Source organism: Hyaena hyaena, unplaced genomic scaffold, assembly GCF_003009895.1.
Source record: "Hyaena hyaena isolate Hyena2069 unplaced genomic scaffold, ASM300989v1 scaffold_38, whole genome shotgun sequence".
In the NCBI taxonomy this organism is placed as follows: Eukaryota; Metazoa; Chordata; class Mammalia; order Carnivora; family Hyaenidae; genus Hyaena; species Hyaena hyaena.
Window position 1 is genome coordinate 4,588,076 of NW_024080670.1, and position 25,394 is coordinate 4,613,469.

Sequence of the window (25,394 nt, forward strand, 5' to 3'; positions counted from 1 at the left end):
CCCCCCCCCCCCCCAGCTTACCCAGGGTCGTGGGCCCATCTTTCCTTCCTGATTCCTTTGTCCGCGTCACAGCCCCCACTCTGTAGTGGGTGGGTAAGCATCCTTCTGATTGTACCTTAACTTTGCCTTGGGCCCCTGGGGAGGCCCCACCTGGTTGAGCCACAGACCCAATTTCTTCTACCAAACATTTCTCCAAAGTAGCCAAAACGACAGGCCCAGAGACAGGCCCAGAATGCCCTCTGTTCAAGGAAAACCTATGTTAAAGAAACATAAACCGCAATCAGGAGCAGCCTGATCGCCCAGGGCATTGGTTCTCAAACAGATAGCTTGAATCAGAATCACCTGGAAGCCTTGCTGAACAGGTTGCTGGGCCTGCCCAGTTGGATCTAGGTCTGAGTGGCGCTGAGAATTTGCATTTCTAACAAGTTCTCAGGTGATGTTGATGGTGCTCCTGACCTAGGACCACCCTTTGCAAATCGGTGCCCTGGAGGTCCTGAGCCGTTCTGAAGAAATGTGTTGGGTAGTGACACCTAGTGGCCAGGTGCAGCATGGCAGCCCTGCTGTATGAGCTATGACCTCAGAGCCACTTCTTACCCACCCTGGTATAAGAAAGCAGTGTCAGGGCTTGTGTGGGGCTCAGAACCTAGGAATTTGGTGGACAGTTCGGGGTAATGAGCAAAGACTCTGGAGGGGGACAGACCAAGTTCAGTGTCCTAGGTTGGCTGCGTGCCGGCTGTGTGAACTTGTGGCTAACAATGGTACTCACCTCTTGGATTGTGAGAATTCTATGGAAGGAGGCTTGCAGTGTCCTTAGCACGGTGCCTGGTGTGTTAGAAACAGCCAGTGGTCACTGCTGGTGTAGTAGGGGCAGCAGTGCTGGTCACGCTTACCGTGCCTGGTGGTGAGACCCTGTGCTGGTCCTGTCGCGTGGGTCATCTCTGTGCTCACACAGCCCTGTGGGGCAGGAGCTGTTCCTTTATACCAGGAACTAAAGCCTAGGAGGTGAGGGAGCTTAGTGTCCGCATCACACAGTGTTCAGTGGAGCCAAGATTTGAGCCCAGAGCCCGGATCCAGGTCAGTACACCATGTGTTTCTTTGTTTCTTTTTTCTTCTTTTTTTTTTTTTAATGTTTATTTATCTTGAAAGAGACAGAACAAGAATGCAAGTGGGGAAGGAGCAAAGAGAGAGAGAGAGAGGGAGAGAATCCCAAGCAGGCTCTCTCCTGGTCAGTGAGGAGCCTGACTCAGGGCTCCGTCTCACGAAGCGGCAGATCATGACCTGAGCTGAAATCAAGAGTTCGTTGCTTAGCAGACTGAGCCACCCAAGTGCTCCCTATACCATGTGGGTGGGCCCCTCTTCCTCTTCTGTCTCCCTCCTCCCCATTTCCTCCCCCTCCTCTTCCCTGCTTCAGGGAGACAACACTGAGAGGGCCCTGGAGCCAGACCTGGCGACGGGAGTTAGACTTGGCCACACTGTAACCCCGAGGGACCATCCCTTTTGTCCCTTCCTCAGGCCTATGAGCGGCAGGTCCCACCGCGGGCTGTCATCAACAGTGCAGGCTACAAAATCCTCACCTCCGTGGACCAGTACCTGGAGCTTGTTGGCAACTCCTTACCAGGTAAAGGACCCCCCCATCCCAGGCCGAGATGCGTTGCTCAGGCCCAGGACATTGCCCGGGGAGAGGGCAGCCCTGATCCCAGAGTGCCGGGCTCTGTATTTGCAGAGAGAATGGCCAGGCCTCAGCGGGGAGGCTGAGAGGGGGTTTGCCTGAGGCCGCCTAGTGACCTGGGACTGAACCGGTGTTGGCTCCCACCTGCGTGCCCACTTCTGAGCCTTGCCGTCACAGCGATGCAGACTGGTTCCCCCTCTCTGCCCTTCCCACCTCTCTAAGGCCTGTTAAGACCCCTGGAGAGGATGACCGAGGAGAACCTCTGTGTAAACTGTAGAGTCAGTTCTGCATTTGTGAGGAGTTATTCTAGGTGTCCCGTTCCCGCCCCACCCGGCTGGGGGCTCCCGGAAGCCTTACAGGAACACATCTGCCTCCCAGATGATCCCAGGGAAACCAGGGAGAGGCTGATGTGGGGGGCCGTGTGGGGCTTGGGAGTAGAGTGCTCCGTGTGGTTGAGGGCCCAGCGCTCCTGGATTCTAGCCCCGACTCCGGCTTTGTTTTTGTTGTGTCTTCTCTGGCAACTTGGCACTGAGAGGACTGACCTTGAGGTGTTGTGTAGACCCCTGGAGGTGCTGTGTATACCCAAGCCCCACCCTGGGACTTGGGAGCCAAGGTGCAAAGAAGAACTGTCATTGTATTATTAGTAGTGGCAAGGCCCCAGCCCAGGACCACTTATCTCACCCGATCTCGAATATCCATGTGGACAAAATAGAGAAAAATATCCTTTTATTTATTTTGTCCCCCCCCCCCCAGCCCTCCCTTCCCCCCCTTGGACATTTAAGCCGCACTTTGGCCCACACGCCTGAAATTTGAAGGGAAATGCAAGAAGGTGATACTCAGCCTTTGAGCCGGAGGGCTCCGGCCCGGTTTATTTGTGCTTTAGGCTCAGAATTTATCGCCTTCCTCATGATGCAATACCAGCTCTGGGAAGTGAGTCTGCACAGACACCAGGGGGTTTAGAGGTCCCTTTAGCCAGGCTGTGGGGGATGCAGGGAACATAAAAGGATGCTGCCTTCTTGCTGACTCACTGGTCAGCCCAGAACAGGCCAGCCCTCTGTGGGCTGGAGCCAGGCCCAGGGAGCCACTGTCCTTCGGCCCCTGGCAGACACAAACTGCGGAGGGCAGCGGCTTAGGGGACCCTGTCGCCGCAGGGACCACAGCAAAATCGGGCAGTGCCCCCATCCTCAAGTGCCCCACGCAGTTCCCGCTCATCCTCTGGCACCCCTCTGCACGGCACTACTACTTCTGCATGATGACGGAAGCCGAGCAGGACAAGTGGCAGGCGGTCCTGCAGGACTGTATCCGGCACTGCAACAATGGTGAGCCGCCCTCGGGCTCTGGCGTGGTGGGGGGCGGCGTGGGGCTGGGCTTCTGCGCCGAGTGGCGACACCTAGTGGCCGAATGCGGTGCGGCAACCCTGCTCTACTAGCTCTTGTAAGTTTCTGGCTTGGGGCTGTAGGAAGCCACTGGATGTTGCCCTTTAACCTTCTTCCTTGAAGAGAACCGTTCTGTGCTGCTGAGGGGGTGGGGGGAATCTTTGGGAAATTGTTCTTAGATGGGTAGGATGATAGAGCCCTTGGGCCCTGGGTCACAGAATCACAATCCTGATTCTGCCCCTTTTCTAGCAACGTGACTCGTGGAGCCTGTATAAAAAGGGGTATTAATCCCTCTCGAATCTTAGGGTGTTTGTAAGGAATCACAGTGAGAGTCCACCTGATGCTTGGTAAAGACTTATTTAAATTTATTTAATGAAAAAGCTCATATTTTATTTTTTTAAAGTTTATTTTGAGGGAGAGTGTGCACGTGTGTGTGTGTGTGGGAGGGGCAGAGAGAGAGAGAGAGAGAGAGAGAATCCCAAGCAGGCTCTGCACTGTCAGTGCAGAGCCCAGTGTGGGGTTTGATCTGTTGAACTGTGAGATCATGACCTGAGCCGAGATCAAGAGGCAGACATTTAACGAACTGAGCCACCCAGGGGCCCCTAAAAAGATTTTATTTTGAAGCAATATCTACACCCAACATGAAGCTTGAACCCACAACCCCAGGATCAAGTCACAGTCGCTCGCTGCACTGACTGAGCCAGCCAGGAACCCAGGACTTCTTTTATTGTATCATTTCTTACCTTACCCTTAACCTGTAGGGTAGCCTGGAAGTTCATGTCTTTCTTCAGGGCCTCAGTGTTCCCTTCTGTAAAGTTACGAGGACTCCCTCGTCTCACTCATCAACATTTTTAGTGTCTGGGCCCCAAGGATGCAGCAAGGGTGCAGACTTGGTTCCTGGCCCTGTGCTTCTGGTGGGCTGTGGGGGGCGGGGGGGAGACGTTAAACAGGAGGAGCAGCTGTGTGGGGTGCTGGGTGGGAGCCACTGCGGCAGCCGGGAGGGTGCGTATGCACTGGGGGGTGCTGACCCTGCGTGTGCAGAGAGGGTGGGCTTGCAGAGGCTGTGTGCGCCCTTGAGGTAAAGGTTCAGCTGAGGCCTGAAGGGTACATGGTCATTGAGTGGAGGGAGGAGGGGAGGAAGGAATGTTCTAGCCTTGAGCTTGAGCGGGAAGGGCAGCCCTGAGGCAGGAACAGTCTAGAGGAGGAATTGCCTGAGGAGTGGGGGGGGGGGACCCGATGTGCTGGTGGCGGAGGTACTGGGTCAGGTCAGGAGGGCCCTTCAGGGCTCTCTGGAGCTTGATAAAATAGGGACAGTGCGGCACTGCTGAGGGTCTTTCTGTCCTTGGGGAAGGAATGACCTGTGCTGGGTGTTCCCAGCTGCCTCCTGGTGACCTGGCCTGGGGCGGGGGCGGGGGAGGGAGCCCCCGCCCCCGCCCCCGCCCTGCTCCTGCGGTGGTGGCTGGACAATGTGGGCACTCACGCCTGGAGGCACTCGGCTCGCCCCACCCATCCTGTCGAGCCACCTCTGGTCTGGAATCTGTGAGGTGGGAGGAACCGCGTCTTCAGTCATGCCAGCCTCTGTCACCTGGGCCAGGCCCTGCCACCCACAAAAGGCCTCCTGTTCCCAGATCCCCCAGGGGGCTGCTGGGCCCGGGCTGGGCGGAACCCACGTGGGCTCTGGCTGCCTGGCCTGGGCACTGGCCACTCCTCCCTTCTCCCCGCCCTCTCGAGGTTTCTAGGGCTAATGGCTGACCTGGCAGGGCTCCTACAGGCCAGGGTGGGGGTGGGCTCCCCATGTGCACAATGTCAGGGTGACCGGTTCGAGCTCTGTGGGATCGCTGGGAGGGCTCTGCGCGCTGGCCCCAGTCGGCATAGCGCAGAGAGCTCCCCAGGGAGGCTGAGGGAAGCCCGGGGGTGTGGGTGCTGCGGGGCCGGAGCAGGGCGGGGAAAGCAGGGCCATCCTGCGGCTGGTGTTATAGAGAAGCCTTCCCTCCACCCTGAGGACTGTGGGAAAGTTCTCTGCTTCCTCCAGCTTGGGGGCGGGGCCTGGAATTTGCGGAGCCTGGAATTGCTCACTCCCGGGGGCTGCCAGGAAGTGGGGGTGGGGAAGGAGGCCAAGCTGGGGGGACGCCAGCCAGGCGCAAGGCCCCCCTCACATCCTGCATTCCTGGAGCAGCTGGGGGTGGCAAGAGGCAGCTGGGGCACTGAGCTGAGCCCTCAGGGTGGGCCTGGGCTGCAGAGGTCAAGGCCTCTTCCTGTCTGACTGCCACCCCTCCTTAGCCTGCTGCCTGGGGCTGAGGAATGCAGTTTCCTTTCTCCAGTCTGACCCTGAGGACCCCACGGGCAGGAAGTCTCCAGGTCTGGCCAGAGTCGGCTGGTCCTAGTTGGAGCCCTAAGGCTGCCATTCCCTCCCCAGCTGTGTGTCTGTCTGCCCTCCAGACAGTAACTGGGTGTCTCTGAGCCTGTGTCCTCAGGAAACGTGGGGCTGTCTGAGGATTGGATGAGGGATGTGTGCGAGGTCTCAGCCCAGGACTAGCCTCTCGGTCGGCCGGGGCTGCCCCAACAAAGTGCCACAGACTGGGGTGGCTTAAATCACGGTTCTGGAGGCTGCAAGGCTCAAGGTCAAGGTAGCTTAGTTTTCTTCTGCGGCCTCTCTCCTTGACTTGCAGATGACTGTCTTCTCCCTGTGTCTTCACAGTCCTCCCTCTGCGTGGGCACGCTTTGCAGCCAGATTCTCTCTGCCAGGGACACCAGTCATATTGGACCCTAATGGCCTCATTTTATCTTAATTCCCTCCTTAAGGGTCCTTTCTCCAGATACAGTCACCTTCTGAAGTACTAAGGGGTTAGGTCTTTGACATAGGAATCTGGAGGGGGAGGGGGGTGGACACAGCGCAGCAGCCCTCCAACAGCCAGGCTGGGGGGAGCAGAGTGGGGGAGAGCTCAGGAGGGGAGCCCCTCTCTTATAGAAAACTCAGCAGCTCGGCCAGCAGTAGAGATGTCCTAGGGTCTGTGGCTGCACGTGTGGCTGGTGAGAGCCAGGGCTGGGGCCTCTGCAGCCTCCTTCCTGACACCCCAGCCTTCTGTCTCACCTTCCCGCCACCTGGAAGGTGGCCCGGCCCCGCTGACACCCCTGGCGTGTCTTCTGTAGGATGGAAATGCCCTAATGTGAGAGAGGTTGCGTGTAACTCACATTTTCTAGGCAAAGCCTGGTCTCTGGGAAACCATGCTTCTCCTGAGAGCCTGGGTGTGGGGGGGGGGTTCCTTCCCCAGCCTCGTGGGCAGCCGCCACCTCAGGGGCTCTGGACGGCATCCCAGCTCGAACACCCCTGCTCTGCTCCAGTCACACCAGCCTGATCTCTAGTCCCTGAAACGTAGTGGGGAGACCTTCCTCCTCCTGCCCCCGTCCCGGTCCAGGGAGCTGTCACCGCGGGAAAGGGGCTGAGCCCCCCTCGGACTCTGGGGGACTCCTGCAGTCAGCCACATGTGAAGGAGTCTCCCCCCCCCCCCCACCTCGCCGAGAGGGACTTTTTCTCTGCGGGAGTGACTCAGTCCACAGTCATCCCCATAGTCATCGCCGTGGGAGCTGCGGTTTCAGAGGTGCGGGCTGCTGGTTCCCCTTCCTGGGCTCCAGCTCTGGGGACACGGCGTCGGCGGGGGGCCTGCTGCCAGGGTGGCCGCCGCTGCCTGGCCCCTGGTGCTTAACCATATTCTTCCCCAAGTCTGATTTTGCAGCTTCCTGCCGCTTGCCTCCCCAGCCCCACCTCGTCAGCACTGGGAAGGTGGGCGTAGTCATCAGTAACGTGGTAGCAATAGCACCGCCACCAACACAGACCCAGGACTGGGGTTTTCTAGTCGGACCTGGACGCGGCAGTGAACGAGGCCGACCCGGGGCAGCAAGGGCAAGTGGGTCATTGCAGCTGCCGGGGCCTCACGGTGGATGTGTGAGGCCAGGCCAGGGCACTGTTCAGACAGAGGAAACTGAGGCCCATAGGGTTCAAAGATCTGGAACAAGACTTGGCAAACTATGATGCAGGGACTAGAAATTGACCTGTTGCCTGTCTTTGTAAATCGAGTTTTCCCGGCTCCTCGTTCCCGGGTTGTCCGTGGCTCCTTCCAGGCTGGCGTGGCGGCTCTGGGGAGCTAACGGCACAGTTCATCTGGCCTGCCAAGGTGAAAATACTCGCTGGCTGACCTCTTGCAGGGGGAGTGAGCAGGCCCTGATGTAGGCGGTGAGGGGAGGGGGCAGGACTGGATGAGGACTCCCGGGTTCCTGTGGCCCCCTCTCTGCTGTGCTGGCCACCTCTCCTGGCACGGTGGGGCGCCCTCTGGGCCTGGCTCTGCCACTCAGTGGCCTGACCTCAGAGTCTGCCTGTTTATCTGTAAAGTGGCATTAAGGCCACAGGTGGACGTGGTTGGGAAGATGTAAGAAGACGAGCGTACAGTGGAGATTGCCTTGGTGATGCTGGTGGAGGGCTGTTCTCGCTGTCGCGGTCATCACGAGTGCGACCGTTACTGTGAGGGCAGTGGAGCTGCAGGAGGGGTGTACACGTGTGTGCATGTTGTGGGTGGGGGGAGCGTTCAGGCAGTTGGTCGGTCTTGGTGAAGGCCATGGGGCCATCCCCCGCACTCCTCCCTCCCTCCCCTCCTGAGCAGGGATCCCGGAGAACTCCAAGGTGGAGGGCCCTGCCTTCACAGACGCCATCCGCATGTACCGCCAGTCCAAGGAGCTGTATGGCACCTGGGAGATGCTGTGTGGGAACGAGGTGCAGGTGAGGAGACTGGAAGTCACCCGAAGATCTGGAGAGTAGAGCCAAGCACAGACTCCGGGCTCGGGGCGCTCCTGGCTTGTAAGGAGCCAATGAGATCGTTTTGTGCACGGGGAGATACTTATTTTATCTGATCGCTTATGGATCACCTATCCTGAACCAGGTGCCAGGGTGCTGCTGGCCCTGAGTCTGGCTCTCTACCTAGCAGGAGAAGCAGGCATTTGACAGATAAACATACATACTTCTGTGTGCAAGTAAGGGGGAAGAGGGTGTGGTATTTGACAGGGAGGCTGCATGTGCAAAGGCCCTGAGGTGGGACCCCTGATGCTGAGGATCCTGTAAGTCCCTTAAGCAGGTAAGCTAGGGCCTGGCAGATTGATGCTCAGGAGAGAGGACAGTGGAGACATGGAGCCAAGGCCAAGCCCAGAGGAGGTGGAGCTGGCATGGCCAGGCCTGTGGAATGTGGAGAGGAACCTGCCAGCCGGATATGCTCTAACCCCTGCTCCGGCTTTGGCTCCTGGTCCTAGATCCTGAGCAACCTGGTGATGGAGGAGCTGGGCCCCGAGCTGAAGGCGGAGCTCGCCCCGCGGCTGAAGGGAAAACCACAGGAGCGACAGCGGCAGTGGATTCAGGTGAGTGGGTGCGTGTGGGGGCGGGGCCCTGTACCTGCCTGGCACCCTCCCTCTGATGCTGACTCCGTGGCACTGCCCACAGATCTCAGACGCCGTGTACCGCATGGTGTACGAGCAGGCCAAGGCACGCTTCGAGGCGGTGCTGTCCAAGCTGCAGCTGGCCCGGCCCGCCATGGAGGCCGCCATCCGCACGGACATGGACCAGATCATCACCTCTAAGGAGCACCTGGCCAGCAAGATTCGGGGTAGGCAGCCACCCGCTGTGCCTTGGGCTGGGCTGGGCAGGTCGCGGCTCTGTGCCATGGAGCCATGTACTTCTCACACTAGTGACTTGATTCTACAGTCATCTGAAAAAAAATTTTAATGTTTATTTTTGAGAGAGTGCATGTACATGCTTGTGTGAGCAGGGGAGGGGCAGGGAGAGAGAGGGGGACTGAGGATTCGAAGCAGGCTCTGTGCTGATAGCACAGAGCCTGGGTGCAGGGCTCACACTCCCAAACCATGAGATCATGACCGGAGCCGAAGTCAGATGCTTAACTGACTGAGCCACCCTGCACCCCTTCGATGGTCATTTTTAAAAACGAAGTAAAGTCTGGCCGTTGTTCTTCCTACCCCGGGAGTTGTTTCGGGGCTATTTCTGTAGACCCAGACTCGAGGGTGTAAATTTTCTCAAGGAACCTCGAGTCTTTGGCTGACCCTGGGGTTAGTATAGGCATCAGTTTAACTGTGATGATTCACTTTGATCATGTCTCACTTTTTGGGGGATCTGTCCTCCCGACACAGTGGCTGTGTGTGGTTTCTGGGCCTGGCCCCTGCCTGAGGCCTGCTCTCTCCCAGCTCTGTTCCTAGTGAGCCGGATGGAACGCTGAGAGCTGACATTTGTCTTGGGGACAAACGGCAGTAGGCAGCAGCCGGGCAGAGGAGAGGGAGGGACGTGCAAACACACCCAGGGTGAAAATGCCTTGGTCGGAGGGAGAGTCACAGGATCTGGCCGTGCCCCCGAGCAAGCAGAGCCAGGCACACTGGCTCCATGTGTTAAAACCCAGAGGCTCCCTGCATCTACCTGCGTGGTTTGTTTTGTGAAAGCGGTAGGAGGGCTAGAGAGGGGTTTCTTTCCACCTCCAGCGAAGCAGAAGGCTGACTCCTCTGGACTAGCAGTTTTCTTAGTTTCTTGCCATCAGAGTTTTATTTATTTATTTATTTTTTTGTATTTTTTTTTTAAATGTTTTATTTATTTCTAGGAGAGAGAGAGAGACAGCGTGAGCAGGGGAGGGTCGGAGAGAGGGAGTCACAGACTGAAACAGGCTCCAGGCTCTGAGCTGGCAGTCAGCACAGAGCCCGATACGGGGCCCGAACCCACGAACCGCAACGCAAGATCATGACCTAAGCGAAAGTCGGACGCTTAACCGACTAAGCCACCCAGGCGCCCCGCCATCAGAGTTTTAGAAAGATCAGGGTCCAATCTCAGAATCTCCCCTTTTAAAAAAAAATTTTTTTTGAGAGCCTGAGAGTGGGGGACGGGCAGAGGGAGGACAGGGGATCCGAAGCAGGCTCCAGGCTCCGTGCTGACAGCAGCGAGCCTGTTGCGGGGTTCGAACTCACAAACTGGGAGATCAGGACCTGAGCCAAAGTTGGACAGTCGACCGACTGAGTCCCCCAGGCTCCCCTCCCCTGGGTCTGATGCCTGCGGCCACGAATCACTCAGGTTGCCGATGTCACTGGTGGTTTTTGTTAAAAGCTGGGGGCTCCAGGAGGTTGGGGTTGGGCCCCGGCAGGGGCCTCAGCTCACCCACTCCTTCTGCGTGCAGCCTTCATCCTCCCCAAGGCCGAGGTGTGCGTCCGGAACCACGTCCAGCCCTACATCCCATCCATCCTGGAGGCCCTGATGGTGCCCACAAGCCAGGGCTTCACCGAGGTGCGGGACGTCTTCTTCAAAGAGGTGACCGACATGAACTTGAACGTCATCAACGAGGGCGGTGCCGACAAGCTGGGTGAGGTAAGGCCAGGTCCCTGCCCAGGGGACAGAGTGCCTGCTGGGCCTGTTCTGCCCCTGCCAGGCCCTCCTGTGACCCAGGGCATAACCTGTCACCAGAGGGGGTGCTGGACCCTGGGAGGGCTGAGGGTGGGAGGCGTGGGGGGCAGCACTCAGAGAAAAGGGGGATTGCTGACCCCTCCATCCCGCCTTATAGGCCAAGTAGGTTACTGAAGCATCAAAGGATGTAACAGAAGGAAAGGGGGAGGGGAGGAGGGGGAGGAGGGGGAGGGAAAGAGCCAGGAGGTAGAATGACTTCCGAGCCCTTTCATGGACCCCACCACTGGGACTGGCCCATCTCTCACTTCTCAGTTACCTGGTTCTCAGGGTGCACATCCTCCTACAGACCCTATTTGGGGTACTCGGCTGTCTGCAGCCCCACGTGGTTGTCGGGTGCAGACAGAATCAATCCCATAATCTTTGCTCTCCTCTTTCACACCCGGCACTGAGGGGTTCATGGGCAGTAAGAATCCTAGAAACTGAGAACCAGAGAGGACCTTAGGAGACAGTTTCTCATGATCTCTAGTTTTGAGGCTGAGGTTCAGAGAGGGTGAGTCACTTGCCCAAGGTCATCTCGTGCCCCAGAAGTAAGGAGAGCCTCCCCTCCGGCCCCATGCTCTGGCTTTCTTGCCCAGGGTGCTCCCTGGGGGTCCGGGCCGGGAGGGTGTGGGGCTTCAGGCACGGCCCCCACTCCGGTGGCCCCCAGCTCAGGTCCCACGTGGCCCCGCTTCCCTGCAGTACATGGAGAAGCTGTCCCAGCTGGCGTACCATCCCCTCAAGATGCAGAGCTGCTATGAGAAGATGGAGCCGCTGCGGCTTGACGGGCTGCAGCAGCGTTTCGATGTGTCTAGTACATCCGTGTTCAAGCAGCGAGCCCAGATCCACATGCGAGAGGTGGGCCCCGGAGCTCCCCCACCCCCCGCTCCTACCCAGGTCTTACGCACAGGGCCCCTGTGCAGCCCCTGGAGTGCTCACTCCTGCTTGGCCTCTTGGGAACTACCGTTTGCTGAACACCCGCCCCGTTGTTCACCTGGCTAATCTAGACTCCTCTCTCAGGTCTCCACCTAGAGATCCCTTCCTCCAGGAAGCCCTCCTTACTCCCCAGATCCCTTCCTGCAGGGCCCAGGACCCCTGTTCCCTCAAGACAGGGGCTGGCCCGGTGCCTGGCACTATGCCAGCACACAGACATTCAGAAAAGATGTGGGTGAACAAAAGAATGAGCACACAGGCCGCCCTTATGCCTCCCGGCAGGCTGGGCTAGAGGGCTGGCTGAGGAACCCCCCCCAGAGGGGTGCAAGAAGGGGCTGTGCTCCCTCCAGCACTTTCACACACCCCGCGGTGTGCCCTGCAGCAAATGGACAATGCCGTGTACACCTTCGAGACCCTCCTGCACCAGGAGCTGGGGAAGGGGCCCACCAAGGAGGAGCTGTGCAAGTCCATCCAGCGGATCCTGGAGCGGGTGCTCAAGGTGAGGCACCACTGCCCCCTCCCCCCGCCCCCGGCACAGATGGGGATGTCCAGGCTCAGGTCAGACCCAGGCCTTCCGTCCCCCTGACCTAGAGACCTCGTCCCTGGCCCCTTTCCTGGCAGAAATATGACTACGATAGCAGCTCGGTGCGGAAGCGATTCTTCCGGGAGGCGCTGCTGCAGATCACCATCCCGTTCCTGCTCAAGAAGCTGGCCCCCACGTGCAAGTCGGTGAGCGCCCCCTGGCCAAGCCCCCCCCCCCCAAGCCTGCTGCAGCCCCTCGGCGGGCCTGACCCCCTCTCTCTGTCCTGGCCTCCCCCGCTGCCGCAGGAGCTCCCCCGGTTCCAGGAGCTGATCTTCGAGGACTTTGCCCGGTTCATCCTGGTGGAGAACACGTACGAGGAGGTGGTGCTGCAGACGGTGATGAAGGACATCCTGCAGGGTACGGGGGGCCAGCACTGTGCCGGGTGGGAGCCGCCGCTGCCCGTGGGGTGGTAGACATTGCTGAGAGGTCTTCCTGCCAGGATCACCAGACTTAGGCCTGGGCATTGGGTTAGGCATGCTGTGTGGCCTGAGGATAGCACTGCTTCTCTGGGCATTAGTGTTCTCTCAGGTATCACAGGAGTGACAGGCTGGCACAGTCTTTAGCAGCTCAGGCCGCTCCTTGCCAGCAGTGAGGCCTGGAGGGGATGATGTGGGTCATACTTGGGTGCAGCCTCGGGGTGGGGTGGGCGTGGACCCCGTGGTAAGTGTCTCTCCACCCCTCCCACCCCCCCACTTTGGCCCCGCAGCCGTGAAGGAGGCCGCTGTGCAGAGGAAACACAACCTGTACCGGGACAGCATGGTCATGCACAACAGCGACCCCAACTTGCATCTGCTGGCAGAGGGCGCACCCATCGATTGGGGTGAGGAGTATGGTGGCAGCGGTGGGGACAGCAGCAGCCCCAGTGTCCCGGAAGCAGCCCCCCTCTCGGAAAAGCGACGGCGTGCCAAGCAGGTGGTGTCCGTGGTGCAGGACGAGGAGGCGGGGCTGCCTTTTGAGGCTGGCTCGGAGCCACTATCACCTGCGTCCCCGGACAGTGTCACCGAGCTCCGTGGTCTGCTGGCCCAGGATCTGCGGGCCGAGAGCCCCCCACTGGCTGGCCCTCTGTTCAACGGGGCCCCCTCCCAGGAGAGCCCCCAGCCTGGGGCAGCCTCTGAGGCCTCCTCGCCGCCAGCCTCGCCCCTCCGGCAACCCCCTCCTGGAAAAGCTGCGGACCTTGAGCCCCCCAAGCCTAGTGACCAGGAGACCGGGGAGCAGGTGTCCAGCCCTGGTGGCCGCCCTCCCATCCACACCACCACCGAGGACGGCGCAGGGGTACAGACTGAGTTCTAGGCCGGTCCCCCCTGAGCTGCTGCTGGACATGGCCCATGGGTCACCCCCCTCCAAGGCACGGGCAGGCTTGGCTCCAGGTAGGGAGCCCCGGGCTGGTGTGGCACCTCTGGGGCTGGGCAGGGGTGGCCCACCTGAGTCACTTTACTGGGTTCGGTCACACTTTGCTCCTGCTTTCTCTTCTGGGGGATGACTTTGGGCTTCCTGCTTGTGCTGGGAGCTGGGCACAGCTGAGGTGGACCCGGGGGTCACCGAGTCCCCGGGTCCTCCGTTTCTGCCTTTTGCAGCCTCGGTTTCCCTCATGGGTCTCACCAGCCTTCTCAGAAAGATGGAGGTAGAGTGGTGACTTGCTGTGTTACTCGGCCACTGGGTTCCCTCCCTCCTCACCAAGAGCTGTTCATTGGAACCAGGAGCCAGGAGCACTGGGGCCCATCTCTAGGCCCCCAGATGGCAGTTTTGGAGGGGACATTGGCCTTGCTTTCCCTGCTCTGGGTGAGGGAAGGTGCAAGGAGGGGTTTTGAGGCTGGAGCCAGGCTGGGGCTGCTAGGTTGGGGGAGGTGGGGATGACTAATGGAGGAGGGGTGGGGGTGGGGCTTGGATTGGAATGAGAAAGGCCCAGAATGTGCTGGTCTGTGGAGAGGAAGTGTCCTGAGGGAGGCAAGAGGGGCTCTGGGGAAGTATTGCTGGGAGTGTCTTCAAGGCAGGCTGAGGCGGCAGAGGGAAGGCTGCTGGAGGTGGACCGGCTTCTGCAACCCCACCCCCACCCCCACCCCTGGCGGCTTAGCCTGGCTCCTGACGATGGGCACCCAGCCTCCGGGACTCCCTCGGTCCCCCTTGCCTATCTCGCGGCCACATGCTGTGGGGTGGGATGGAGGGGAGCGTGGCCGTGTGCTCGGGGGGGTGGGGGTGGGGTGGGTGTAGATTTCATCTGTGGGCCACCCCCAAGGTACGCACTGTCCAACCGGGGGGCTGAGTGCAGCTCCCCTAGGCGCTGCTGGTAACCCTCTGAGGACTTGGGGTCAGGCTGTGGATTGGCTGTTGCTGCCTCTAAGTCACCTCACCCTGAAAATTCCCTTTTTATATGCCCTCCTTCCGCAGCGACTTGTTCCCAGGGGTGAAGGTCTAGCTGAGGTAGCCCCACGCTGGCAGCCCTGTCCTGCCTGTCTCCCCAGCCCCCTCCTCTACCCTGCACCCTCGGTCCCCTTCCTAGGGCAGGGGCTTCAGACCCATGGGACATGTGGCGGCGGCTGCCGGAGCTCAGGGCAGGACTGTCCACTGCCTCACTAACCTGCCACCTCGTTCTGTGTTCAGATGCTCTCTAGTGCCTTGGGGTTTTCTCAATCATCATTCCCAGATATTGTACTGAAAATATTATGCAAACTGTTTAAGCTTTACTAATCAATAAATGATTTAAAGCCAGTGGCCTGTGTGTGCGGTGGCAGCAGGGGGAGACCAGGGCTGGAGCCCTGGTCTCCCACCAGCAGTGCACCCTGCCCTCTGGGCTCCGTGCATGGTCTGAGCACCTGTGTTCCCCCATCTTAGAGGAAACCGGCCCCGAGAGAAGGGGCAGGGTGTGGCTCAGGCAGCCCCTGGTGCTGGGGAAGCCAAGGGGGTGGTGGCCACACTTGAAGGCCCGTGGCCCTGGGGCGTCCACAGCGGAGGTGGGCCCCCGGCCCCCCCTCACACAGTACTTACCGAGCACTTACTGCGGTGTGTGCACTCTCTGTGCAGGACCCAGAGCTGCTCCAAGAGGCGGGCATCCTCGTTACCACCATGTCACTGCCGGGTACGCTGAGGCCCAGGAAGGTGTGGCTCCTTGGCAGGGGTTTCGGGGCAGGGGCCACAGCCCCTGACGGCCCATGGCTGGGGGCTGGTTACCAAGGGCTGAGGTGGGAAACAGCAGGGACTATGGGGCCAGAGACCAAGTCACATGCAGTCTTGCTGTTGTCCTTGGCAAGTCTCCACACTGCGCCTCCGGCTCCACAGCTCTAAATGCGGGAGGGGTGGTCGTAAAAGCCCTTTCTCCCGGGGCCTAGTTGCAGGTGGTTCGGAAAACTCTGTGCCCTAGGTAGCCCTGCCCACCTAGGTCTCAGTCTCCCCTCTAGGCCAAGGGGAGCCCAGGTTTGGGGCAAGGGACCCACCAAAGCTCCCCAGGTCGGAGATGGGTGGGGACAGGGTATGGGAACAGGCCCCAGCTCGTGCCAGGAAAGCAGAACTCAAAAGGGGCCTTCGTCCTATCCCGTTTCAGCCCACAGGATGATGGTCCCTGATGAGGTAGGGAAACAGAGGCCTGGGGAGACAGGGCTGTCACCCCAGGGCCAGGGCCTCCGCTTCCAGCATTGCACCTGGGGTGAGCACTCAGTGCCCCCTGGTGGCCACCAGCCTGCATCTGGGCCCCATCCTGTCCCACACTGAATGCAAGGGGGAAAGGAGTCTCCGAAGGCCGGGCAGAGCCCAGGTGCCCCAATGAGACCACCTCTAGCTCAGAGAGCTGTTCTCGGTTCAAAACCATCTACCAGAAAACGCACAATAAATGTGCAACTCTATAGCAAGTACAAAGGTACATAGCTCCTTCTAGAATTATAATAATGAACCACTTGCACAACTCCATGGCTTTGGGAATCCAGATGCTTCCAGGCTCCAGACCCAGCACTGCCCAGTCCCAGCTGCCAGGCCCTGGGCATTCAGCCTCCTCTCTCAGGCCCCTGTCTCCACACATACCCCCCACCAACGTGCTCCTGCTGACCCTCCCTGTGCCCTTCTGAGCCCAGTCTGTCCACCTGTAAGAAGGAAAATTTTGCTTAACTTTGCATTTGAGAATGCCTCTATCCCCTCCCTCCTCTTGCCTGATGGAGGTAAAGCCCACCCCAGCCCCCACCTTGCCCCCTCCCCGGGCCCCCCCGGGGATCCCCCAGTGATGACACAGAAGGAGCAGGCTGGAGGTGGATTTATTGACATTCCTGCTTTGGGTCTATAAAGCTGGTTGTCTGCCTGTGAGCTGTGGGGGGGCTAGGAGGTGTAGATCTGGACACCGAGGGCGAGGCAAGGAGGGACCCACATCGCGTGCGGCACAAGGCCTAACGCTGGACCAACAGGACAGCCCAGGGTGGGCTGAGGGGGCCACCACACACAGCTCTACCCACGGCCTCCCCAAGCCTGGGGCTAGGGCCCTCCTGCACCCCACCACCCACCACCAGGGACGGCGCTGTCCAAGTTACCCTGGTGAGGGCCCTCCTGATGAGGGCCCCGAGGCTCCCGGAGGGGCAGGGACTGGCATGGTCAGAGGCTGGGACGCAGGCTTCTGCTCCGATGGAGGCTTCTCCAAACCCCCGACCCTGTCCTCAGGCCCTGAGTCCGCTCTCCCTCCAGATCATTCACACCAGCCATCAGAGTCAGGGTCCGGAACAGTCCACCCCCTCCCACCCTGGTGTGCATGGAGGGGGGGCGGGGGGCACCTGCGGGCCCAGGGCAGGGGTGGGGGGCTGCGCGGGGTGCAAGGCGCAGCTCAGCAGCTGTGGTAGATGCGGAGGCGCTGCACGATCTCGCGGCGGCACAGCGGGCAGGTGTGCAGGGGCTGGCAGCACTGCTGGCAGCAGCACACGTGGCCACAGTCGAGGAAGATCATCTGGGCCTGAGGACAGAGTGGGAGCATCTGGGCCCCGCCCCCCGCCCGTTCCTCGGGGCTGGGCAACTGAGTCTCCCCCCACCCCTTTACTGGAAGCACCTGGTACCAGCGCGTGGTCATCGCCCACCACCCACCCCACACCCTTGGTGCCCTCTCACAGCTGCACGGGAGGCCACGGGGGGTCTAACTAGCCCCTGCCCACTGGACACGCCGATTGTCTTAAATGTCTTTTTGCACAAGGAGCAGCCCCTCGGTCTAAAAACGATTCCAATGTCGTGGAGCAAAAGCCTTGTAAGCAGGCCTGCACTCTGCTGCAACATTTCCTCTTTAGGATTTATCCTGAGGAAATGATCCGCTCCGTTCAAGGCTGTTTGGTACAGCATGGCTCATAGGGAGAAACGTGGGTCCCCAAAGCAGCGTTTGGTTCCATTCAGAAGCAACACCTCCCTCCACATCACGGCATCCCTCGTGCCTAGTAAAGACCACGGATAATTCAACTGCCAACGTTGTTGCTTCTTTTAAGTAGGATCGCACAGCAGAAGGAGGAGAGATTTTACGCACTGTTAAATTTTTACAATAAGTGTAAAATTTTGTTATAGATTTTTGAAGATGGTTTTTTAAAACCCTCTTCAGAGAAAATTGCGCTGCTGATATTTAAGGACTTGGGAAATTTTTCTTAGGTGGAGAGGACCCTTTCTTTTAAAAAAAAGAAAAACAAGCCCTAGAAAATGCTCATATTTGGGTCATGAGATCATGACAATTTCCTGTATTGTTTTGCTTTCCTGGATTTCCCACAGTTTCTAATGAATACAATATACTTGTACCAGTAGGAAAAAAAGTGTTCAGAAAGAACACCAGTCTGGAAAGGCTCAGGGGGGTGCAGGCCCAACTGCTGCCCTGGACTTACCTCCCGTTCTAGGCACACGACACACTCGGAGGTCTGCACTTCTGGTTCTGCCGGGGGAGCAGATGGGCTCACTGACTCAGGAGGCTCCTCGGGGGCGGTGGGCACCTCCATGGCCCCGAGGACCTCACCCTTGGGTGGGTTCAGCGGCTCTGTGGGGACCGAAGGATAAGATGAGCCAGGGTCACACCTCAGTGATCCCAACCCCTGGGGGAAGGGCACTCTGCCTGCCACGAGTGGGCAGGGAGTGCAAGGGGGGTGCTTTGATCTCACGGAGGGGTGAGGGCCCCCTTAGCGCTTTTCTGAGCCTCATTCCCTCCTGTAAGACAGGAGTGCTGGGAGCCGGGCAGGGATGGCCACAGTGCTGGTTAACTGGGGCCTCTGACCCCTGACCATTCCCTGGATCCTTCACAGCCACCCGGCAAGAGGCCTTGTCCCTTTCAGCGAAGGGCAGCCACTCGTCCAAGACCACAGGGCCATCTGGCGGCGGAGTGGTGGTGCAGGAGCTTTGGGGACTTCGGGGTGGATGGGGGCTGTGTTCACAGCTTCCCCAGGAGACAGCGGGGAGTAGGGTGAGGAAGGAGAAGCCCTCAAGGCTGTCCCCTCCACCTCTGCCTTAGAGCCAGCACCCCCACTGCGGTCCCCACAGGCAGGACACCAGAATCAGCCCTTACAAAATGCAGTCTCTTTCATGACCATGGCTCACATTTTCCCATCTACCCTATGGTTTAAATTAGGAATTTTTATAACTGGAAAAATCTGAACATATTTTTTAAGGCTGTTACAACACTAGGCTCTCTAAAGGTACCATGGTGCCCCCAGACCATCACTGTAAAGGGGCTCTTCCATATGTAACGTGACATCTACAAGTCCTGGGAGCAGTAAGAACGTGAGGAAAACGGCCAAAGGTCTCCTGCCCCTTCTGCAGCGGAGCGAGAGCCAGCCCACCCAGCCTTCCCTGCAGGAGGGCACAGTCAGGAAGCTGCCCGGCGCTGCTGGCGGACTGTGAGAGGCAGGTGTCAGGACAGGGAGGGGCTCAGAGTGAAGGGGAGCTTTGTGGGCCAGCCTGGGTGGGGTCGGGTGAGGAGATCCCAACTCCTGATGCCAAACTTAACCTGACCTGCAGTCTGACTGCAGGAGGGATCAGGGCTGGAAAACATCTCGAAGGGGAGGAAGCTGTCTATTTAAAGGACTGTTAGTTTAGGGACTTGGTTAGGTTGGGTCCATGTCCCTGGAATAAAGCTGTGGCTGGACAGCTGGAGCCCGAGGACATCATGGCGCTGCCACTGGCCCAGACACCTGGGGACCCAGGGCCTCCTCCCTGCTGGCAGCAGAGCTCCTGCCTCACCCCTGCAATCTGGCCTGGCAACGTTTGGTCTCTGCCCTGAACAGACCCTGCCCTGTCCTTCATCCTGGTGCCAGGCCCACTTCCTTCATCAAGGCCCCGTGGCCTCTTCTCGAGGGAGGCAGGAGAGCTCAGGGGTTCAGCATTCACCAGCTCTATGAGGTTGGGGCGGACACGTGAACCCCTCTTTGCCTCAGTTCCCTCATCCGTCAAATGGAGGGAGCAGCGGCACTCACCTCACAGAGGTGACACATCATGGTACCTGTGAGGCGGTGGGCAAACACCTGGTACCTGGATCCTGCGCGCAGTAGGAGACCCCCAACTCCTGTATCTACTCCCACATCAGCCACAGCACCTACCTTGTCCGGGCCTCTACGTGTAGGTGGAGTGGCTTTAGGACCTGCCTTTACCCCCTTTCAAGGGCATCACAAACCCTGTTCCATGTCTGACCACAGGCCTGTCCCAGGCAAGGTGTCAGGCCCTGGCTGTAGCCGGTTCCTTCCTCTATTCCAAGGATCCACGGGTATGGTTCCCCGTGTTTGTAGAGTAGTTTTAGGGAAGGTTCTAGGACGGGGAACCAGGAGGGCCTCTTCTGCAAGGAAGCTTCTTTGTTCCCCCATTTTTGTGGCTTGTTTTTCCCATTTGTATATCCTGCTCCTTTGGGAGGGAATCTTAAGGACCGGCAGGGGCTGGAACCGGCCCTCAGCTTTGGTCCTGAAATGTGAACAGGTGATGCCCGAGCCATAGTCCACAAGTGAGGCCGGAGCCTCTGCTCAGGAGGGGTCCTGGCATGGGTACCTGGCTGGGTCCTGGCCGCGCCCAGCAGCTCCCGGACTCTCCGCAGGATCTCGTGCTGCAGGCCAGCTTCCGGGACGCCCACCTGTGGCAGGTCAAGGAGAAGCAAGCTATGGCCTGGGCTGGGTGGGGGCTCAGTACACGGCACAGAGCCATCGGGACTGCCTCCTTCCTGGCTTTTGGCACCTTCGGCGGAAATGCGGAGGCCTGGGCCCCAGGGTCAACACGAGGCAGTGCCGTACCACAGCTGTGAAGGTGACCAGGTGGCAGGGAGAGAAACGGAGGCCCCAAAGGAAACAGCACGTGTCCCCTGTGCTGGGGAAGGGACCCCTTCACCCGTGTGACCTCATGTCAACCCCAGGACAACCGGTAAGTTGGGACCCACTGTCAGAGTTTACAGGAAGGGCCAGGCGGTGCAGGTGGAGGCCGAGCCGCCGAGAAGGACTAGCGCTGGGACCACACAGTCCCTTGGGTGGCATGGCCCCCGTGGAGCTCTTCAGAGTCTCAGTTTCTGGGTCAAGGGACAGACGACACAGTGGCAGAGTGGTGAGCAGCATGGACTTGGCACCAGACCCCTCATGCTCGAGTCCCGACTCTGCTGTGTGACCTCAGGCAAGTGACTACCTTGCTGCGTCTCAGCTTCCTCGTCTGCAAAATGACAAGGATGGTCCCCTTCTGCCTGGGTTGTTGGGAGGGTGCGAGGGTTAGCACACGAAGAGTACTTAGAACAGCACCTGGCACCAGCAAGTGCTACAGAGATGTGGGCTGTCCTCCTTACTTGGCTCGTTTGAGAAATAAATGAACTAATGCAATGCAGAGCTCAGCTCCTCCCAGAAGTCACTAGGCTCGGGCAGCACTGCCATTACAAGGTCTGTAAAACCATGGCCTGGGCCAGGGCTCAAGCAGACAACCTCCAAGGACTTGTCTCGGGCCCACAACGTGAGGGTCCAATCTGAGCAGGTGGGGTAGTCTGGGGTCAGAACTCACATCCCCGGACTTTTGTAGGCAGATGGCGTGGAGGGCACACGCAGGGGGTTGGGGGCCGATGGGGTGGGCGTTCTGGCCATCTGGAAGCCAGGGGGCCCTGGAACACTGGACAACGGCAGACCTCGCCAATAACCGCACCAGAGTAAGCGGACTTGACAGATAGGACAGTGGCCTCATTCACCCCTCAACCTCCCCCGAGGGGCTGCTGCTTCTCACCTGGGCCAGGTCCCCAGGGCTCATCCGGCTCAGCATGTCCAGGGAGATGCGGTGGTGGGCAAAGATGGGCAGGTAGTGTTCGGCCGACAGATCCACCAGGAGGGCTGCCAGCTGGCGTTCCATGCCTTCCTCCTGCAGGACAGAGCCACGGGGAAGCAGAGCACGCGGCCAATGAGACCTCACTACTTACAATGGCAAACCAAGGCTCCGGGCATACCGAGTATGGGATTCCTTGGTACTTTTCCCACAAAAATGCACATGGAAGCGGAGATAAAGGTACGAGGAAGTTCACTGCCACTCTATGTGGAAACGGAAACATGGTGAGCAATCAAGTACTCATGAAGAGGAGGCTGTTTAAATAAACGAGGGTTCATCCAGAGACTCGATACTACACAGTCGTCTGGAAACACAGATGATCTATTATGTATACGCCTGGCGAACTGCCTATCGTTATTAAGACAAAAAAGAAGTTTTCCTAAATCGTATGTATAGAATGACTCCATTTTTATTAAAAGGCAAAACAAAACCCAGTGCGTGCGTGTGTGGATGTGTGTTGGTGGGCATACCCACCCCACCCACAGCAGGTGTCTGCAGGCAGCTCCCGGTGGCTCACCTGTGTCGGCCTCTGGCCAAAGAGAGACAAGTGTTCTCTCTTCTGTCCCTGCCAGGGCCTAGCACACTTGTCACCAGAAATATGAACAGAACTAAACTGGAAAGATCAAGAAGCCGGGCATCACCGAGGCACCGGAGGGCTCTCAGGAAGGGTGGGTGCCAGCAGCCCTTACCTGAAGCTTTAGGGACAAGGGTTTCTGGTTCAAAAGCCGTTGATACTGAATCAGCCAGTAATTTTCCTGCTTGGTTTCGCTTTTGGCTTCTAACTCTGTCTGCCAGGGATGAAACAGGTGCCATTAGCTATAAGTCAGTAAATAAAAGTATGATGATGGCGGCGACTGTGAATGATGCTCTGAGCGGGTCGGGGAGTGGGGGAGGGGTGCTTGGTAATATACAAGGAATGCTCCCAGCCACTATAGCCTCACCGTTTAAACCACTGAAACGGGAAAGGCAGGAAGTGCCTCTACCCCCCAATTTCTGCTGCAGACAATCTCATCCAGCGCACACCTGGGGGCGGGGCCTGAATCTGGGCTGCGGACGCCTGGCACCATGCTCTGCAGGCCCCTCCTCGGGCTCATGCGCTAGTGACAGGGAGAAAAGTAGGATTCTAGGGACAGTATGAGCGTCTAGAATGGGCCTTCCCCTTCTGCCAAAGCTGGAGAATTAGACAAACTCCTGAAACGGGTTCCTTCATTCCACCATGAACAAGCAGTCACTGAGGATGGTTCTAGACCACACACGGTTCCAGGCACTGTGGCCAGGACGGTGAACAAATGCTGCAACAACGCAGTGAACGTTTTCAGAGTGCCATGCACCAGACCCCACTACACACCGAGATGCCATTTTCCTTAATTTGCACAGTTCTGAGGGGGGTCCAGCTGCATAGGTGAGGAAACAGAGGTTCAGAGCTATTAAGAACCTGCCCAGATCAAAGAGCTGCCTGGGGATCAGGGCCGGGACTTGGACACAAGTCTGTTCCGCCCTGGGGCCTGTGCTCTGGGCAAGCCAGCCAGGCTGGTCAGGACTGTGGCCACACGCTGGGGGCCAAAGAAGCTGTGGGGCCACAGGACTTCGACACAGGCATTTTCCCCTGTCCCCTGGGGGCCTGACTGCCCTTCGGTGGTCCCTCCTAGACCTTGCGGAGTTGCTCCCCTCTGCTGGTCCCTGCCCTCCTTGGGCTGCAGCCACATTTCTTCCGGAGCCCCTGACCCTGACCGTCACCATCTGCTGGGGTGGCTCCTCCTTCCCTGAAAGGGGAGCCCTCAGAGGCCCCTCAAGGGCAGGAGTGCAGGACCAGGGCACCGGGGGATGAGGCTAACACGCTGTTCGCCCGTCAGCGAGATTTGCAGGCACAGGCGGCAGGGCACGGTGAGGAACAGGCCGCTTCTGATGGGCCTGGGCACACCCCCCGGGCCGGCGTGCGGCTGGGGGAGCAGCCTCCCTCTTCTCGGCCCTCTGCACACAGCTCCACCCACAGCGGAGCTCAGAGGGTGTCTAGAGCAGCAAGGACTGAGCCTCTGAGCCTTCCCCCCGCCTCAGATGCACACGGGGTCTGCAGGACATGACCCCACTTGCCACCCCTCAACAGGGCTTTGCCACTCTGACAATGTGCCAGTGTCACACCCATTTGGGTACAGGGGACAGCTGGGTAGCTCCTGTCAAAAGCTTATGACACAGCCTGCCCTGGACATAGGGAGTCCTCTCCTGGGCACCTGCCCCGAATGGCCATTCTTGGTACTTATCTGCAAAGAGAACACGGCTTAGAAAAGGAAAAAACTGGAAGTAGTGTGAATGCTTGGCCCGAGGCTGCAATGGCCCATCCAAAGGCAGCCTGGAAGAGCGCAGAGGACATTTCAGAGGCACAAAGAGAACAGACGCAGAAGGGCTGGTTCTAAAGGGAGGTGCCCCATCGGACGCTTACGCGGCGCATCCAAGCACAGCTTATGAAGATGCCTCGTGGAGTTTAGAAAACACACATCCAAACGTTAGCATTCGAGAACTCTTGGGAGGGAAATGCCCTTGCTCTGTACATTCCATGCTTTCTTTGATGAGCCACTGTTATGTGAATGGCAGAAATGCTTCGAAGAAGGGCAAGTGTGTTTAGGGAAAGCGAACCCATGTGCGACTGGGACGCAGAAGCTGAACGCACCAGGAGGTCCCGGAGCTCTTCCTCTCGCCGCACCTTCTCCTTGAGCAGCTGCTGGAGCAGGGAGCTCAGGGCCCAGCGCTGCTCTGAGACCATCTCCTGCAACACAAGAGCAGGCCCAGTGCTGCTGGAAGCACAGCTCTGGCTCCCACAGTCCCCAGTGGGTGGCAGGATTCCCCCCAAACCGCCCCTATTTCTGAGCCTGGCAGCAGCGACCCTGCAGTGGGCTCAATGCAATTAAGTTGGGCATCGGGGGACAGAGCCGAGGGGCCCCTGTGCCTGGGTATCCCTTCCCCATCTTCTCCACATGGGAGGTCAGGCCAGGCGTGGGATCTAGTGACGGATGACAGCAAAATGGTAAGAAACGTCAAACAAAGGAAATGACAAGCCACAGGTACGTGACTGCAGGCTCATGGACTGCACGGCATGTGGGCAGAAGCACAGGCAGGGCGGGCTGGTGGGTATCCCCACAGGAGTCTGGACGGTTCTAACACAGATGGAGGCACATGCAACCGGAGCAAAGCCCTCGCCTGTGTCTGTGTTCCATTCGTTTCTTACTCTTGGAAACCTGTGGAGGCACCCAGATGGGAGCCCCACAAGCTCTAACGGCCAGGAGACACGGGTGCCCACCAAGCACGGCGGCACGCCTTCTCTGAGAGCTACCCTGAGTCCTCATCTCGGAGGGCCACAGCGAGGCTCCCAAAGGGCTTTGCATTGGCTAGCTCACCCCAGTGGGATGGCCCTGTGACAAAGGCTGTGCTGGAAGATTCTTTCATTTTATGGAGGGGAGAAACGGAGGCCTAAGAGGGAAGTGACCTGCCTAAGGTCACACGGCGCACCTGTGGCAGACCTCAGAGCGGGATGGCTACAGACCTCAGCACGCTTTCATGGGGTGGAGAAGCCATGAGACAACTTAAGACTTGTCTTCTGAGAACAGACACAGGGACAGGGACAGGGACAGACAGAACACTCTGCTCAGAAGCCTGGTGTGGCCTCCAGGTCCTCAGGTCCTCACACACCATTAATCCATCCCCTTTGAGCAGAAAGGTCCAGCCTCTCCCCCTGCCTGCCCAGATCACACAGCAGGACTACACTGGGAGAAGCCCCAGGTCTTGGACACACAGTCCAGGGCTCCCAGAGAAGTCGCCTCCAGGGGGTGACATGGTAACAGCTGGGCGCTTTCCTCCAGACATCCTTGGGACAGTAAGCAAGCTCCTTCCCCAGAGGATGTCAAGCCCATGGTTGAACCAGCACCCTCGAAGCATGGCTTAAAGACACAGGGAGCTCAGCAGTGACCCTCCTTCAAAATAAAGAAATGGAGATGGGTCTGGGGGAGCCTTGGCAATGAAACCCTCTTTCCTCTGACCCTCCTGCTGAGCAATAGGCTGACCTGCCCCTAACCTTGGCCCTGTGCGGGGCTCAGCCCCCAGGCTGTAGAGGGAAGACAG

General features: G+C 58.8%; 2 protein-coding genes across 6 annotated transcripts in view; one reads left to right on the forward strand and one right to left on the reverse strand.

Annotated features, from left to right (window-relative positions):
- The window catches only part of NIBAN2 (niban apoptosis regulator 2), a 54,891-nt gene extending 40,156 nt beyond the window's left edge, over positions 1-14,735 (forward strand). For both annotated transcript variants that reach the window (XM_039229605.1, XM_039229606.1), the window contains exons 4-14: positions 1,513-1,618; positions 2,821-2,988; positions 7,701-7,816; positions 8,341-8,445; positions 8,528-8,690; positions 10,254-10,441; positions 11,216-11,371; positions 11,829-11,945; positions 12,068-12,175; positions 12,275-12,386; positions 12,736-14,735. In XM_039229605.1, coding sequence (XP_039085536.1) covers positions 1,513-1,618; positions 2,821-2,988; positions 7,701-7,816; positions 8,341-8,445; positions 8,528-8,690; positions 10,254-10,441; positions 11,216-11,371; positions 11,829-11,945; positions 12,068-12,175; positions 12,275-12,386; positions 12,736-13,319 — 1,923 coding nt within the window. In that variant the 3' untranslated portion in view covers positions 13,320-14,735. The remainder of the gene's footprint in view (positions 1-1,512; positions 1,619-2,820; positions 2,989-7,700; positions 7,817-8,340; positions 8,446-8,527; positions 8,691-10,253; positions 10,442-11,215; positions 11,372-11,828; positions 11,946-12,067; positions 12,176-12,274; positions 12,387-12,735) is intronic.
- Positions 14,736-16,247: 1,512 nt separating this feature from the next.
- The window catches only part of LRSAM1 (leucine rich repeat and sterile alpha motif containing 1), a 37,958-nt gene continuing 28,811 nt past the window's right edge, over positions 16,248-25,394 (reverse strand). For 3 of the 4 annotated variants that reach the window (XM_039229579.1, XM_039229580.1, XM_039229581.1), the window contains 6 exons: positions 23,950-24,045; positions 21,974-22,072; positions 21,189-21,320; positions 19,989-20,070; positions 17,849-17,997; positions 16,248-16,947 (listed from right to left, as the gene is read on the reverse strand). In XM_039229579.1, the coding sequence (XP_039085510.1) occupies positions 16,822-16,947; positions 17,849-17,997; positions 19,989-20,070; positions 21,189-21,320; positions 21,974-22,072; positions 23,950-24,045 (684 nt within the window). In that variant the 3' untranslated portion in view covers positions 16,248-16,821. Of the gene's footprint in view, positions 16,948-17,848; positions 17,998-19,988; positions 20,071-21,188; positions 21,321-21,973; positions 22,073-23,949; positions 24,046-25,394 lie in introns of those variants that run through there. The other variant, XM_039229582.1, reaches the window with a different exon arrangement.